Raw genomic sequence first — 18,346 nt, 5'->3', positions numbered from 1 at the left:
CCCCCCTCGCTCTCTTTGTCGTTCTCTTCCGTTTTATAATATTATGTAAGATACGCTTAACGCTTACGTCTGCCCTCGGTGTCTCAACACCGCCATCACTCACAAAATATTTGCATACTCGTCTTTGAATTCATTATACGTTATCACGAAAAGCCTGTTCACGTAAGTGTCCATATGGCCGCACCCTTATCTTCATTGAGTACATATATCAATATTATTGTTGAGCATCAATAATCTTGTTTCGAGTCATCAGCCAGATATATAATAAGTACATGTATTGAGTTTTAGTAAGGTTTTACGCGCTCGCAACTGCATAAGGTCATTTGAGCGCCAAGGGGTGGATGTCCACAGAGAAGTCCAAACATCGCAAAGTCTGCTTCAACTATAAAGGCACCCCGGAAATAGCAGTTCTCAAGAGAGTGATAAACATGCAAAAGAAGTAGAGGAAAAATGACGATAGTAAGGATGAGGACAGAAAAAGCAGCAGTTCCCAATATGTTGTTAAGACATAGTATGAGCCCATAAGAACATATTAATATGCCCCTTTTTGGAAAGGCCAAAATACACTGTTATCTGCCTTCATTCCCAGTCCCTCCACCCCCACCTTGTGCACGCTTCTAGGCTCATCTCTCCTTTACTGCTAACGCTTACTACTTCTACACTTGGCTTCTTCTTACTGTTGTCTCTCAGCCACACCCCTGATAGGCAAGATCGAACAGCTAACCTTCTCGGATAAGGGCCAAGAATCTAAGAGATCCCAAGCGCAAGTTGCGCACTTTAAAGATGCCCTGGTGGTCCTGAAATCGAAAATTAGGGTTTCAGGCTCCACCTGGGCAATTTCAAAATTAATTCCAAACAAAATTGAAAATATTTTAGTCAGTATAAAAAGTTTATCAATATACAGTTCTTTCAAAACATGAATGTTGCTGCCTGAAGGCAGCAGACCTTACAAATAAGGAAAAGCGGTAACATGTGAACAATTACTTGCATTGAAGGTTGTACAACCGGCAGCCTCTTACAGCAATCATGATAATAAGAATCACAAAAGACCTCAGTCAAACAGTGTGTCTTCCATTTATTAGTTTTATTATAACTGAAATTACTGCGGATGAGATTTTCCCCATTTTACCCAGTTTGACCCTACAGTTTTTCCTCTCCATTTTTGAAACCTACATCCATTTCCATCAAAGTTTTGAGCGTTCGCTCCAATCAATTATGTTTTAAAGTAATTTAAAAATGGGTTTTAAAAAAATAATTTGCAATTTTGGGTCATGTTTTTAAATATTTTCTTCATTCTTTCAAATATTTATTTTTACGACTGTAAATTACATCTTCTCTTTTATTTTTCTTCTGAATGGCTTCATTATTTTACATAATGTACATCCATAGGAGACCTGTACTGAAATAGAACCCTTTTTTAAGATAATCTAAGATTAAAATTACAATCAGTGTTTTTCTTGGGAATTTTGAGATTTTTTTGCTCTTCATCTATGTACACATTTCCAGAGTCTATAATTATTTTCTTAATCTTAATATTATAAATCTGGCGTTCATTTTTCTTTACATAGGTGTTGTAGTTTGTACGTGCTAAAAATGAAAGCGAACGGACGAAAACTAAGAGAGAAGATAGCTTTTGAAATTTGATGAAATTATCCAATATGACGGATGTTTGCTTGGTTACCATGGTAACTATGTGCTTATAATAATAAATAATTACTTGAATTAATTATTTAATGTCTGACTAATATGAATATATCATCTTTGCTACATATAGTCAAGGGATATGGATTTTAGAAATTCCACCGGCAGATAGCCTAAAGAAACAAAAAGATGCCCAAACTCTCCCACGCATACAAATTCAACCAGTAACATCAGATTGAGTAACATATCGCTCTCATCCTGACTCACTGGGCGTATTGATTGTCAACTTAAAATAGGATTATCAAGTTGCAACATGGAAAAGTGGTAATGATTAACACACTTCCTGAGTGTTAATCCACAAGACAATATAGTTCCACACACCCGGTTTGACCTCATTTTTTTTTCGTCGTTAGGACCTCTTCCACATGGGCCTCACCCAACACTAATGGAGCTTTGGTTTACGTAATGGGGCTTCTCCTGCATAACAGTGTACTCGAACTTCGTTGTGAGACAGCTTTGCCTTGAGCTGGTAACATTGACTTTATTTTGACTTTGACCTTTGACCTTTTCTCCTGTGCAGGTTACGGCTCAATTGTACAGCCTCTTGTTGTGCCGTACGTTGACAACCGGCCAATCATCATGCCAGGGCGTTACGAGGGAGGACAGTAAGTACAACAAAGCAGAGGGAACGAAAATAAACGGTGGAAGAAGTCGAAGCTTTCGATGTCTCTTACACGGAGTGCCCACTCTAGCTGGATCGGGCCGATCTCCCGTCTCGGTCGCCTGAAACTGAAAACAAACATGCTTGTTTTTTAGGCGACCGAGTCGGCCGATCCCACCCGTAGTGGGCACCCCGAATTAGGTTTCTGAACAGAGGATGGGGAGGGTATGTTATTATTTTTTTTTAACAGAAATTTATTAAACAGAATCATTCGTCTTAGCACCCTTTCCACAAATATAGATCTACACATTTACTGAAGGTGGGAGAAGAGAGGTGTGAAATGTGTGAGGGATGAAAGGGACGTTGGGATGAAGGTATTCGGTTTTGTACAGATTTCTAGGCATTAAACAACCTATTTGAGAAAACCTGTTACACTGGGCATGTATTATTCCCCTGCCTGATGTGTAGCAGTCAGGCACTTCGCATATGCCCGCAGAAAGCATGAGACCGATTCCTGTGAGGAGAGAGTTTTTAAAGAGAATCTCTGTTTTTCTTTTGCGACGTTGTATCTCTCTCTGCCGAAATCATCCCTAACGGGTAGGATCGAAACAGCCCGCCTCCTAAGTACTTTTGATTTGTTTCGATGGTGGTTAAAAAGATCCTCAATTACAGCAGTTTTTCTTCTTTTTTAAAACAAATTATGCTGAAATAAAGTGATCTAAAATTAGGGGTATTTATGGCTTGTATTCTACTTCGCTTCGTCTCTTCGAAGATGGACTTTAAAGAAGACACCCTTAAATATTACCTAACTGTGTTCAGAGAGATGTTGCATCCGTTCCATACCGTATTATGTTAATAGAGAAATACTACATGAATGCGTTACTTGTTACCAAGACCACAATTTATTTGTTTATCACAGTCTCTCTGCTTCATGAATTGATACAGTTTACATTCCAATATCAAGACCTATCTGTTGGGATGTTTTGAAAATTAAATGAATTACATAATATTCACATCTCAGACGAAGGCTAGAACTTGCAAACAGCTTGATTTATGATATGGGTAATCCACCATCTTTAACATTCAGGAATATGATTGAATTAACCCTTGCCGTTTCCTTTCTTTGTCTTTTTACAGCGACTACCATCCAAAGTTTAACCCCTTCCAAAACAACGACGGTTTGTACTGTTTTTCTGTGACACGCTTCCACCATGATTAAGCCCTGCTCCCTTATTGAAACCCCATTAACTCTTTGAAAACGTAACGGTCATATCAGACGTCTGTGATCGCTCAATCTTTCGGCCAAAGTACATTCGTCCCTCCCCTCCCACATACTTTAAAAGAAAAAAACAACTTCAAGTAGCGTTTTATTGCGAATCACGCCCCCACGACTGAAATGAGAGGGAGGGGGCGGGGTGTTTAAACGTTATTTTGGGTCAGCACCTTTTATGTTAATCCAAAAGACACATCATTTTATGTTTCTCTAAATTTCACTGAAACGCTTCGATCAGAGACTCAAAAAAATGTACATTTGCAGTAACCAGGGGTACTCAAGATTTGTAAGTCATCAAATTTTGACTGCCATTTTCTCCCTGATTTTACCTCTGACATAAGGCAACCACCACCTAATTCAATCATAAATATCTCGACTTCTTATCGAGATATATGAATATTTCACTCATCAAAAGCAAGACAAAATATAAACTCCATATTCCCAAAAATTGAAGTGCGTCTGATTCCACCGCGTCATTATAAATTTACTTTCTCGTATTATGAATCTTTCCATTTCATATATTGACAAGAACGTAGTGCTTCGTGTTAGATCATTGTCTTTAAAAATACCTATTTATTTCTATGTTGGTTTACCCCCTAAACAAGTCAGGCTCTACATATTTACTTTAGGGTTCTATGTTGGGGGGTTTTTTCGACCCATGAAAATTATGGAGTCCTGGCGGCTTCAGCTCTGGAATCGAAGAATACGTCTAAAACATTTGACCCTTTTTAAAAAATTTATTTACTCTTTTTTGTTTCACTGCTGCCACTAGGCAAATAAAAACGTCTGACTGAATCTAGTGTTTCGTTAGAGAATTTACTTTTTTTTTGGTGCTAATTTTTTAAAAAAATTCGAGGGGGGAGGTGTATGCTCTTTCTACTTTTTTCAATATTTTTGCTTTGTTTTAATTTTTTTGCTGTTTTTTTTATCTTTGTATTTTTAAACCCCCATTGACACAATTTAGATCTTGTAGGAGGTGGGTTTCGACCCAGCCTGTTATGGCCAAACTGAGCTGAAAGAGATTCATCGTCCCAACAGAAAGACCGAGGGACTCGATAAAATGTCTCCCTACAGAGGAATCAAACTAGATCTTCTGCATGCATGCACCTCACACGTCGATTGCTTCTATCTGCTTCTGTTACACTAATCGTATCCATGAAAATCCACCACGATATCGATACAAGGCAGTGAAAGATCTTGTCAGTTTGTTAGTGTTTGAGCGCTTAATCAGCTGCTTGTATTGTATGCTTCCCGGGAAGCTGAGAATGTTTCTGAGTGTTCTATGGTCTGCTGGGGTAATAATATAGTGTAAAGCGCATAGAGCTTTCTGTCGAGCGGGGTTATGCGCTATACAAACGCTATTTATTATTATTATTATTATTATTATTATTATTATTATTACAACCCCAAACTATAACCAAACCAGAAACAACACGTCTCCATGCTCTTTGGATTGCAGGGTTCTAACTCCATGACCCGTGTTTTGAGAAAATAGGAATTACCGAATCCCACCTCTACAGTCAAAATGTTTCTTACACCTTTAGACAGACAGACAGACAGACAGACAGACAGACAGACAGACAGACAGACAGACAGATAGGAGAGGGAGAGAGACAGAAAGAGAGAAAGAGACTGCGATACAGGCAGATAGACAGACATAGAGAGAGGGAAATGGAGATGGAGAGATAACAAGAGAGAGAGAGAGAGAGAGAGAGAGAGAGAGAGAGAGAGAGAGACAGAGAGAGAGAGAGAGAGACAGAGATAGACAGAGACAGAGACAGACAGAGAGAGTGAGAGAGTAAAAGAGAGTGTGGGATTGGGTGAGAAAGAAGAAGATAAACAGGCTGGGAATCACATACACATAAACACTCAAAGACAAATTATACGAGTAAGGCATAGGCTATTGATAGTTAAATACAGTGGTTGCAAGTGTCTTCTTTTGTCCAGCATATGAAAAGATCAGACTTGAAGATATTAAATGCCCTTAAAATACTCTAACTCAGCGCTTTACTGTACTTACTGCATTTTCCTTTATTGTACTTACTGCAGTTTCCTTTATTATACCTAGTTCAGTTGAGACTTTTGGGAGATTTTGCTAACGCTAGCGTCAAGACTGTTGAAAAAAAAAAGATCTTCCTTCCCAGCCCAATACTGCAGTTAATAACTTTGTTGCTCCAATTTCAGTCACTTCCATTCTGCACAATCTTGTATCTTAAGGTCCAAAATTCAGTGCTTTTGCACTGAGCTCGAAAAATATTGATCTCTTTATCCCTTTATCTGTCACGATATTCATATTCAATTTCAGCCTCGTTTCACAAAGAACTGAAAACAATGCTAGGGATATCTCAGGTGAGTGTACTCGTTACTGCAGCTTGATTCCCTTACTCTACTGTGAGTTTGTAAATGATAAAGAAAACCGATGTGTGGCATCGTGGTGAAATAAGGTGATCGTCAAAATCAAATCGATGTAACCGCCATTTTGTCACCGACAGGGAAACTTGTATCGATTTTAAACAGCTTTTCAACACCATTATTTAATTTCCATTAAAAAGCATAACAGTGTGGATTTTACTTTTTTTAAAGTAGATCAAAAATATGAATTTGCAGTTTTCAAGGACACTGAAGCTTTGGGAGTTACCAAACTTTGGCTTCCAGTTTCTCGCTAATTTTCCTCTAACACCAGGCGACCACAATCTCCTTCAAACTCAAATAATATGTCGACTTCTATTCAGGATAGATGCATACTTTTTTCGTCAAAAGCAAGACGAATTAACAAGCTTTAAGACCATATCAATAACTTTATATGCCCAAAAAGTGACGAGAGCCTTATTTCACCGGGTCGCAACACAAATAGTGCAGTTATATCATGTGTCGTCATGCGAGTCACTTTACAATAATTGTCTGTTCCTGACTCGTTTGATTTTCATTTCAGGATAAATGCCATCTTTGTTAAGCTCTGAAGAAAAGTCTAATGAAGAAACATCCCATTACGTCTAGGAAAAAGTTGAACCTCAGTAGAAAAATCCCCACTTGACGAATGCTGGGGAAAAAACAGCTTACGTCCAAAGCGATAGTCATTTTCTTCAAATCTCCGCTCCACTATGCAGCTCAATGATGACTTCTAAAGATGTCTAAAATAGCCACTAGATTAATATTTTAACCGTAGAGCGCAAAAAGCTCAAAAGAATTCTTCACATAAAAAAATAGAATGCCTCTTGATCTACATCTTCAGTCAGTAGTAAAATATAACATCCCCAGTTTTTCCCCATGTTGTGTTCACTTCGATTTTCTGTAATCAACGGCACCGTGCCGCACAAGCCGGAAGTAATGAGTAGTTTCCCATGTTCTCTGATTCTTTACTAAATAATAGAACAGTACAGATCTCCCACTCCTCTAGCCGAATTAAATATCCTGACTCTTTCACCCAGTATTACAGTATTAATTCTCTTCCATACTGCACTGCCTTTGTTCACGAGAATACACCGTCTTAGGGGTCGGTGGTCTTGTGGTTAGGCTTTCGGTTCGCAACCGTAAGGTCTTGGCTTCGAATCCTGTCTCGGGCCCGACGTGGTGTCCTTTTAGGGGGTGCCCACTAGCAAGAGCGGATAGGGTCGGTTCAGGTCAGGTCGTCAGGTCGTCAGGTCGGGTCTTTTTCTGGTAGTTTCAGTGCATACTACAACCCAGCCGCGATTGTACCCGACGACCCGGAAGTTAAAGTAGAGAAACCTTTAACCTCAATGGCTTTCACGGCTCCTTTCCCCAGTTCCCCGTTGCAGTGCTACGGAAGCAGGGAATCCCATAAACATGGTTACAATAGTTACATCGATAACTTTCTATTACCAAAATCGTTCATAAGAAGGTAGCTCTAGTTCACTCGGCCAAAAATGTGTCCGCGGAAGTCCGCGCTTTGGTTCAGATGGTGCTGCAGTCTTTGTATTGAAACTCTCTTTCGTTTCTCGAGGAGATGAACAGGAATACCACAGTTTGTTAGTTTTGCTTTTATTGTTTTTCACACAAGTAGGGTAGCTTTGTTCGCAAAGTCTGCACTTTTTCGAAGAGGGCACCACCGGATTTTGAGTGTCAACATGGACTCGTGACTCAGCCTTGTTGTGATTGGCTGCAAATCACCCGATCGCGCGATTCGCAGGCCTGAAAATAAACACGTTTGTTTTTCTAGGTCACCGACCGAGTCGATCGGTTTGTGCCACTGTGGCCGCTTTGACCCCTCAATTTGGCTAACCCCGACTACCAGATTGACCCGACTCGATCCGACCGAACCCGATCGCGTATGTGGGCACCCCTTATTAGGAAACGCACTTTACACGGATTGTTCTCACTACAGCTTAGTGGGAATGGGTAGGCGGCAATAGACAGCAGTGTTTTAGTTTCTGAAATTGGCAGCTTATACTGCATACTTTACGGAAAGCCAAGAATGTTTCTGGTTGTGCTAGGGTCTGCTGGGGTAATACTAGATTGTTGTAAAGTGCATAATATAGCACGCTGTAGAATGTGGATATGCGCTATATAACTGCAACAACAACAATAATAATAATAATAATAATAATAATAATAATAATAATAATAATAATAATAATAATAATAATAATAATAATAATAATAATAATAATAATAATAGCAATAATAATAAAATTTACTATTTTTTATCAATATAATTATCATTATTATTTGTTTTGTAGTCATTATCATCCTTGCATTAGAACAGGCGCAATAGTAGCCCAGGTAGAACAGGAATACAAGTACAATATGTGGACTACACGAATGGTTCGTGCATAGTAATTACAAAACTGAAATCACGAGGACATCAATTAGTCAACCTGTAATAAAGATGAACCAATAATTAAACAATAACGAAGAATCTAAACCAAACTTTTGCAACTGATATCGTCACGATTTCCAATTTGTGTCCATACCTGTTTTATGGACTCCTCGTGTCTTTCCTTGATTAATACTGCGTTACAAAACGGTACTCCCAAAATAATTTACGTGATATCAACAAACTAGCCCATCGTACTATAATGTTCTTGTCGTTCAAGAAGATTTAGGAGACTATATATTACATGGCATTGCGGAAAGCGCACGCAGCAAGCTGTTTGAAATGGATACCAAACGACTGGCTAAAAATTGGAATACTCTTAATGTATCGTGGATGCAAGCTGAATTGGGTTAACATATTATTCTCTTTGAACCAAGATAAGCCGAGATAATAGGACTAACGTCGAATAGTAATATTGCAAAGTCACATGCCACTGTGTCTTCACATGCAGGGAACATGTGGCTTTGAAGGCACTAGTATGAATATCAACTTATCACAAGCAACCGTTATTTGCGATACAGTCTATATTGTGTTATCAAACGCCTTTGATGCTGTTATAGAAACACCTTTGATGCATATAGTTATGGAAGACATCTGTTACTATGAATACATCTGGATTTTTTTCAAAGGGGAAGGCAACCTTTGAAATAAAGATACAAAGATAACTTTTGAAATAACGACTCCTCCAAAACGTGTTACCGTGCCTGTAATATGTTCAACTGTATTTTGTCGTAAAATTTTGAAAAGGCACATTCAAATGGAAAGTAGAGATCTAGCGCATAGACTATCGGACTTGCCGACGTAAGGCAGCCGATTGAAATCCTAGTCTGTTGTCTTGTGGATGACACGTTATACACATGTTTATCGCGTAACCCGGTCAGCATTTGTTCCCAACCAAGACAGTGAAATGTCTAGTCAGTACATTTTTTTCTTGGAGAATCCGTTGAAAGTGCTCCACAATGTTTAAAAGTATATTATATACGTCCGAATAATGATAAGTGTAAAAGAATTGTGTGTGTGTGTGTGTGTGTGTGTGTGTGTGTGTGTGTGTGTGTGTGTGTGAGTGTCTGTGTGTGTGTTTTGTTGTTGTATTGGGGGGGGTTGTTTTGTTTTGTTTGCTTATTTGCTTGTTTGTTTGTTTGTTTGTTTGTTTGCATGTTTGTTGACTGGCTGCTTTGCTTGTTTGTTGGTTTGTTGTATTTTTTACTTTCAATCTTTTGTAGGGGTGGGAGATGTGACTGGGACAGGCAGTGATTGGGGCGTTTTAAACTACAGAACAACCCGGAAGTAAAAAGAAAATTATAAATGTTTGGAAATGAAACAAAAAAAGATTTCCCTTAAAACGAGTTTTCGAGATGTTTATACAACAAATTAATACTATTGTCATCACCTTAACTATGATGTTATTAACTGTTTGATTTGTACTCTTTCCGGAATTCAAGATCTAACTATCTAGCTATCTATCTAACTAGCTATCTATCTATCTATCTATCTATCTATCTATCTATCTATCTATCTATCTATCTATCTATCTATCTATCTATCTATCTACCCAAGTGAATTCCATCCACTGTCCTGTTTCTACAGTTGGAGGTGGAGCGAAGGAAAGCCCAGATGGCCAAAGATCAGGACGATCAGCATCGAAGGTTGAGGAGAGAAATTGACGACGAGAGGAGGAGACTGGCTGACCAAGAGTCAGAGGTACATACTAATGGTTAGGCCTTCGGACTCGCAACCGTAAGGTCGTGGGTTCGAATCCCGTCAGGGGCCCGACGTTGTGTCCTTGGGAAAGGCACTTTGCACAAATTTTCCTTACTTCACCCAGGTGGAAATGGGTACCCGGCTATAGACAGTGAACGATCTTGTCAGTTTGATAGTGTTTGAGCGCGTGAAATCCGCAGCTTTCACTGTATGCTTCTGCGGAAGCCGAGAATGTTTCTGAGTGTTCTCAGATGGTCTGCTGGGATAATGATAGTTGTAAAGCGCATAGAGCATGCTCTTGAGCATGGATATGCGCTATATAAATGCAATTATTATTATTATTATTTAGTCAAAATCGCAGCACATAAATATCAGAAGGAGAATAGTAGTCAGTCGCAATATGTCAATTGCGTCATTGCCTGTCTTTCGACTGTTCAGTTTGCATGTTAGCTGATTTGTTTGCTTGTTCGTTTGACTGTTTGTTTGTTTTTGTTTGTTTATTTTTGTTGTTTTTTGTTATAGTTGTGTTTTTTGGGGGGTTGGTTTTGTTATGTTTATTTATTTATTTGTCTATTTATTTAGGATTTTTTAGGGGGGTGGGGGCTTTAAAGCTTTAAATCTTATTTTTATTGTTTTGGTTTTATGAGATTTGTCCCATTTTGTTCATCAATGCATTTTTAAAACTACATTTGACAGCGGGAAAATATCGAACTTTTCACTTTTAAACTTCATTCAACCCTTCTGTGAAATGTGAGTGATCACACTCAGTCAATATACATTGTCAATAGCATAGAGTCTTCCAGAGAGCTCCAATGTTCCTTTCTGGGCCCATTACTAAAAACTCTGTACCCACAGCCTTTAAGAAGGTAAGAGCCCATGTATACGTTGGTGATACACAACACTGTATCATTTATTTGTCCCGTCCAATGTCTGATGTGACCAACATTCTGACCAGTATCAGCTGTCGTATTTAAATAGTTCAAAGGTGGATGGTTGCCAATATTAGTCACAGAAAAAACTTTCGGGGCTACAGTCTTTCTTTTACATGTTCGTGTAAGCTACTGTTTTTCTTTCCAAGTAACTTTTGAAAATGTGTTACCTATGTAATGGTCGAATTCATCGTTTTAGGTTACAATGAAATTACAACTTAATAATAATAGTAATAATACTAATAGTAGTAGAAATCGTAATAATAGTAATAATGATAATAATGATAAGAGTAATCGTCATCATCATCATTGTTTTATAAGCAGAGTAGGAGGGAGAGTCTTGATTGAATTTTAGACAAAATAACATAACAATATAAAATGTTTAAATGTGTTTGATAGACACAGCTCAACGTTTCGCCCCGTGGGCTTCCTCGGGAGCAACTGGGAGAAAAACTAAATGAGCGCTGTACACTAGCAGGGAAATGGGCCTAACAAAGGGGGTCTTAGGATTACGTGTGGTTACAGGCTAGAAGGAAGTGACTAAGTGGTGCTAGGCCAAGGGGGCTAATTATAAAGACATTGATGCTAGTCTATCAAGGCTATCAATTTTATCTCTACGATCATCATCATCATCATCATCATCATCATTTGGATAGGACAAATAATACAGCTGTATATCAGCTGTATATCACCAACATATTGGCTCCTACATTTGTCCATGTATCTGTTGATGATACACAACTGTATTATATAATAATATCCTCTCGAAAGTCTGATGTGGCCAACTTTCTGACCAGTATCAGCTGTCGTATGGAAAGTGTTCAAAAGTGGATGGTTGCCAACAAACTAAGGATAAAGGAGGAGAAGACGGAAGCACTTAGTGTGGTGTGATACCAACAGGAAATTGGAACTCAGTAACTATAATAACAATAGGATGGATTCTATAAGTGAGAAGGCAAAATTAACTTGGCAATTACTTTGACTATAAACTATCCCTGGAACAACACACCAATCACCTTTAAAAACAAATGTACATTCGATTAAGAAGGGCAGGTCATATTTTTCATGTTTTGAATCAAAATTATTAAGGACAATTCCAATTCCTCATCTTTTCAATCAAAATAATCTCCAGATTGTCATTTCAGCTTTTGATTTATGAAGACTTCACTACCTACTGTAATTCTCTTTCTGCCAATTTAAGTTTAGAAATGACTAACAGACTGTAGCGGTTCCAAAAAAGAGCTGCGCGATTGATCTTAAGAAAAATCCCCAAGAGTACACATCTTTATTGATAAGGATACATTGACTACCATTTAAAGGGTGAATCGATTGCAATATTCACCAACATTAATTTAAAGACCTTATATATAACATGAAGACATCAATTTTGTGAGAACTGCGGATGAATATCTCACGCAAGAGTTCCCACCGTAAAGTCTAACAGGTTGGTTTGAAAAGCGTTTTCTTCCACTGCCCCAAAAATTAGAATTCCTTGTAGAGAAATGCCAATCATAACATCAGAGAGAGAGAGAGAGAGAGAGAGAGAGAGAGAGAGAGAGAGAGAGAGAGAGAGAGAGAGAGAGAGAGAGAGAGAGAGAGAGAGAGAAGTATACGTTACATTAATTGTTTAACACTATCCCCTGTCCAAAAATGTTGTACGTGAGAATGTGTGTGGAACTGGAAGCAATGTATGTGTGCGTGTGTGTGTTTTTGTTGTTGTTGTTTTTGGTGGTGGTGGTGTTATATTTGCTTATGTAGTTGTTTTTATTATTGTTGTTTAATGGTGTCACAATGTTCTGTCTTGATTCGACTGTTAAGTTGACAGACAATAATCTGGTATTTTACAGGAGGCACTATATACACTACTACCACCACCGCTAACGCCACCACCACCACCACCACTACTACTACTACTACTAGTAGTACTACTACTACTATTACTACTACTACTACTACTACTACTACTACCACTACCACCACTACTACTACTACTACTACTACTACTACTACTACTACTACTACTACTACTACCACTACCACTACTACTACTACTACTACTACTACTACTACTACTACTACTACTACTACTACTACTACTACTACTACTACTACTACTACTACTACTACTACTACTACTACTACTACTACTACTACTACTACTACTACTACTACTACTACTACTACTACTACTACTACTGCTACTACTACTACTACTACTACTACTACTACTATGATTACTATTATTATCATGATTATTATCAAAATATATTTCATTGTAACGAAAAAGGTTGAAGACACAATATTACATACGTGACACATTTTCAAAAGTTATATAGAAAGAATACATGTAGCCCACAAGAACATAATGAAAGAAAGACAGTAACCCTGTCTCTCAAGCACATGTCGTGTCGTAGCGCGATGAAAGCAGTGAAAGCAAGCGTGTGACAATTTTTGGACAGATGGAGTTGTTATTATCACATTAAAGCTTAGATTTACCTATTTTTCTTGAGCTCGGTGAAAAACTGTTCATCCATTTTGCACAGAAGTTCAGATATGTACAATTTACGAAGGCGGGGGTTATCTGTTGTAACAAGTGAAAATAGCCCCAAAAAATGCGGTCCAAAGTTTGGTAATTTTAAAGTTGTATACTCGTAATTTTTCAACAAAATAACTTGTTGGTTTGGTATTTTTATTTAAGCATTTGGTAGTAAAATGTACCCATAAATATGTTTTCGTAGAGATTGAGAAAGTGTCTGTGAAAAAAAACTCACCAATATTCGTCCAACGGTCCAAAAATATAATAGTAATAATAAAAAGATACGTCTGTGTTTTTTAATTTCCTATCTAACAGACACCATTGCTGCAACGCAAGACAGAGTGAAGTGGAGGTCCATGATCGCCCACGCCAGTCGGCAAGGCACCGGATGATGATGATGATGATGATGATGATGATGATGATGATGATGATTTTAGTAAAAATCTAACAATCATAATACAGCCCATTTCATCTTTTGCAACCATAACCAACTGGGAAAATGCGAACATTTCCATAAAAAAATACAATTCAAACCTGTGATATCTACAGGCTCGGCGGCGATTGGAAGCCATGAGGCGAGACCTGGACGACAAGCGGAAGGAACACGACAGACAAAGACTGTATGCAGAGAAGGCGAAGTCCGTGGCCATAGAGGCGGTAAGCAGATTACTGTGTTCTAGCCCCGCCCTAGTTCCCCCCCCCCTCCCATCTCCATCTCCCACCACCCCCCTTTTTTAAAACCAGTCTATCCTTCCCTGACCCATTCCACCCTCACCCCCTTCCTCACCTGCCTACGACATTACTTTGCCAGCTGCTTTTTGTGATTTTAGGCTTCGGAAAATATTACATGTCACCCTTATTATTTTCTACAAAAAGAGAGGGACCAAAGGGGAAGAGCTAATCTCAGCTGTTGCTCATTTTAGTTAGCCGTATGTCAGCTTACGGTTTCGAAATGTAGGTCTTAAATAGCGAAGCTTTCTGCCATTACTTCCTTTTACGCTGTTATTATATTGTTATGATAAACCCTGGAGTACATTTCAATCATATGGACTTAACAGCAAAGTATCTTATTACTATGTAAGAGTATTATGGCTTTGACTATAGAAAATACGCGTGACAAGCCTGTATAATGAGAAACTACTAGATTTTGATTTGTGGTCTTGACATGTATGGTAAGTTATTTCAAGTTCGTATTTGCCTATCTGGGATTTCTAATGTGGGTTTTTATCTATCTTTATTTTTTCAGCCGAAGACAGCTCCTCTTGTGGTGCGTCCGTCCAGTGAGTATTTTTTTTCAACGCTTTTTGTTATTATTAAAAGTTAATAAAAGAGGTAAAAATGTCATTATGCACCAACTCATTTGTTTATCTACTCTATATTATATCTACAAAGTTTCCATAAAACATAATATGGCCCATGATCACGTCGTTAGCTCATGAAGGGTTCTGGCGGGGTGACCGTGGTTCGAAACTTAATGAGGGGCTTTTTAACTTTGATTTTTCTAGAAGTTTTCGAGGCTTCTATGGGCCTGCCGATAGCTCAGTTGGTATCAAGCGGGCATTCTGAAATAAGGTTGTTTCTGGGAGTCTTTAAGTCTTTCCATACATTTGGCTCGTTCATGTCAGAGATGGATGTTAAATTCAGAGGTGGAGGTCTCGCCATTTTAGATACGTTTTACGTGCCGAACAGGGTGTTTAATCAACACAAGTTCACAAAAGAGCTCCCAGTCTACTTCAATCAGTGCTTTTGGAAACGGACGCTGGATTTAGAGGTAGATCATTTCTTAGTTTTGGAAGGAGCCTTAAATCTTTACCATTACCCAGTACCAGTACAGTACACGTACAGGCGGGATTAGCTAGAACATAGGATAAAAATGTCTATGCCTAAAGGGAACCACAAACTTTTAAAAAAACTGGGTAAACGTCAGCGTCAACCCTCCATTTGGGAATTACTTGACTTAAAGAGTGTCCACTCTCATGCGACCAACACCGGGATAGTATGCATGAAGACGAATTTAACATAATAATAACATTTTACTTTAAAAAGAGAGTGTGCGCACGCGCGCGTGTGTGTGTATGTGTGTGTGTGTGTGTGTTTGTGTGTGTGTGTGTGTGTGTGTACGCGCGCGCGTGCGCGCGTGTGTGTGTGTGTGTGTGTGTGTGTGTATGTGTGTGTGTGTAGCTGTGAGGGGGGGGGGGGGGCTAAAGTAATTTTTTTCCAAAACCTGCAGTAGCCATACGTTGAGCTGAACAATTACAGAACTTTTTTTCTAAATGTACACGGAGTACTGCTGTTTAAGTACCAGGAGCTAACAGAGAGCCAATTTCTGGACAACTGATGAGTTTCCTGTTTTTGAACTGACGGTACCTGTATGCTATGCTGAAATACTTGTTGAAGGATTACCTTTTGAGGCAGAGATTCCCTCTGGGGACGAAGAAGCAGAAGCAGAAGAAGAAGAAGAAGAAGAAGAAGAAGAAGAAGAAGAGTAGCAAGTAACAACAACATCCCCGATGACTCCTTTCTCGGGTAGAGCGTTAAGAGCAAATCAATACTATAGTATCGTTATCGTTTAGTTACCGTTATGGCCTGGTGATATTGTTGCAATCTCCTGAAATGTAACTGCTGTGGTTCATTGCTATGGCCTAGGATTAGACTTCTACAGTTATCTTGTTTTTCATGATTCCTGATAGGAACAACTCAACAAAAAACGAGTTTTTTAAAACTCTTTTGTTAAAAAACATCTGAACGGACTTGATTGGATTGCTTGCGACGCCAACTATATTATCATTAACGTGTATACGAAAAACCGTAGAACCGTCTTATGTCCCTCGTTAACCCTTTGACCACCTGATCCGCTTACTATTTCCTCAGGCAACACACTTCTTCACGACATGGAAGATACGAGAAAACGTCTGATTGACGAGAGACTCAAGATCGAAGAACTGCTCAGAGCTCAACAGGTCTGTGGAGTCAATGTCGATATCGTCTGTCAGCTGCTCAGATGTTTCTGATGTTTCTGAGCCCAACATTTTTATATAAAAAACAATGTTCCATAATTAGTTTATCGCTTCGGTATACTCGAGGTCAAAATTCAGAGTCTAAATGCTGTAAAATAGAAGAGGGGGTACATAATACATTTTTTTCTTTCATGGCTGAGAGCATCTGCATAGTTTGTCGATGATACGTGTTTAGCTTAAGTTCTAGACTAGACTCAAATATGGTCATTTCACGAAGTGGGTCGTATGGGCACTGAGCTGACGAGAAGAAAAAAAGTCATTTAAGGAAGGATTCAAACGACCAGTTTCCTCGTTACTTTATCTAGAGTTAGAAAAGCATAATAAATCCAAGTGGGTGAAAGACGCCACGCACTGGTAAGCCCTTCTTCATTTCTTTCTCTGTTATTTCTGGCCTTCACACTGGCATTTACCCCCTCTACCAAATGAACGTTATTGTGTCTATTTACTTCTTTTTACTCAAACAGAAACAAACAAATAGGTGGCAGTTAAGAATAATGATGGTTTCCTCATGATATTATAAAAAGGTAGGTGAACGTTTTGGAATGCTTTCTAAAGTCGCTGCAGGGAGCCATGTCTAAATCCTGTTCCTTTCCCCCCCTGTCTGTTATTTCTGTCTCTCTTGGGTTTTTCCTACGCTGATTACCATTATCATATCGATTGTTTATCTTGGCCAAGACTAATCTAAAACTAAGCACATAATTATTTTTAATGTTTATATTAAGAAAGGGTTCAATTTGTTTGTGCTTTATTAGGGTGTTTATCCTCGATGTGAAAAATTTCTTTAAGGGATACCGTCAGTATGAGTTATTAGATTGAGGAAATGGTTCTTTCAAACAGTGCCATATTGTGACATTACTTACCCCTGTCATCTTCCTTCACGGCTGTCTTTTGTGGTCACTTCGTCACGTTTCAAATTATTACAATCCCCTACCTATGCAGTTTTGCTGGTCACTGGTGCGGTCGATTTAGTTTAGCAAAGCTCTTAGTTTCGACCTAAGTATGCTTTGCATGAGCAGCTAAATTAACATTGAAACTCTCGGCTACATCAACACTTCTGTGTTTATGATAAACTTGTCTTGCCATAATGATCAAAACAAAGACGTATTGCATTTCCTGTTAAAACGGTTGAGTTCTTTTTCCTCCTGGTGAATAAAAACAAAGATGTTCAAGGTTATACTTGTTTTAATATACCTGGGAGCCCAAAACACAGGCTTGATATACTTCCATAATGGTTTAAATGTCAATGAACTTTACTACCAAATTATTTCCGTGAGCGTCCACTCGGTTGTGTACGCGTTGGAACTTTGATCAATAGTAACCCTTGATCAAATCGTGAATCCTAACCATAATTATTATGAAGAGACATTTTCGACATAGTTGGATTTTTCTTAGGCTTTTTTTTTTGTTCTTTTGTTTTTTGTTGGGTTTTTAAAAATTTTCAGTAGAGGATTCGGTTTGCTCTGCAGCGTTCATTTGGTAGACAAAAAGGCGGTGCAAACAGAAAACTGCGTCGCGATGCACCACATTGCCCCACGGTGCAGTTTTAAAAGAAGAGAAACTTTTGATAGAACAATAATAAGACACTGCAGAAGATTTAAGACAATCAAATAGAAACTTTTTAATTACTTTTTTAGTTATGACAGATTTTTACAGTTTGTTAAAAAGTGCAACTGGGCTGATCTTGAGTAACGCCATAATATGATATGGAATATATTATTTATATATATAGATAGATAGATAGATAGATAGATAGA

The 18,346-nt window shown here is 38.4% G+C and overlaps 1 protein-coding gene across 1 annotated transcript in view; it reads left to right on the top strand.

Moving 5' to 3' along the window:
* LOC101863362 overlaps positions 1 to 18,346 on the top strand; it is a gene marked incomplete in the record, with an annotated part of 88,148 nt that overhangs the window by 48,992 nt on the left and 20,810 nt on the right. Inside the window, 7 exon segments of the mRNA XM_013085627.2 lie at positions 2,222 to 2,306; positions 3,440 to 3,480; positions 5,881 to 5,924; positions 9,997 to 10,110; positions 14,125 to 14,232; positions 14,822 to 14,855; positions 16,447 to 16,535. Of these exon segments, the coding sequence (XP_012941081.1) occupies positions 2,222 to 2,306; positions 3,440 to 3,480; positions 5,881 to 5,924; positions 9,997 to 10,110; positions 14,125 to 14,232; positions 14,822 to 14,855; positions 16,447 to 16,535 (515 nt within the window).

Source organism: Aplysia californica, unplaced genomic scaffold, assembly GCF_000002075.1.
Source record: "Aplysia californica isolate F4 #8 unplaced genomic scaffold, AplCal3.0 scaffold00391, whole genome shotgun sequence".
NCBI lineage: Eukaryota > Metazoa > Mollusca > Gastropoda > Aplysiida > Aplysiidae > Aplysia > Aplysia californica.
The sequence above is the reverse complement of the archived record's forward strand: the minus strand, read 5'-3'. Positions and strand labels throughout refer to the sequence as shown.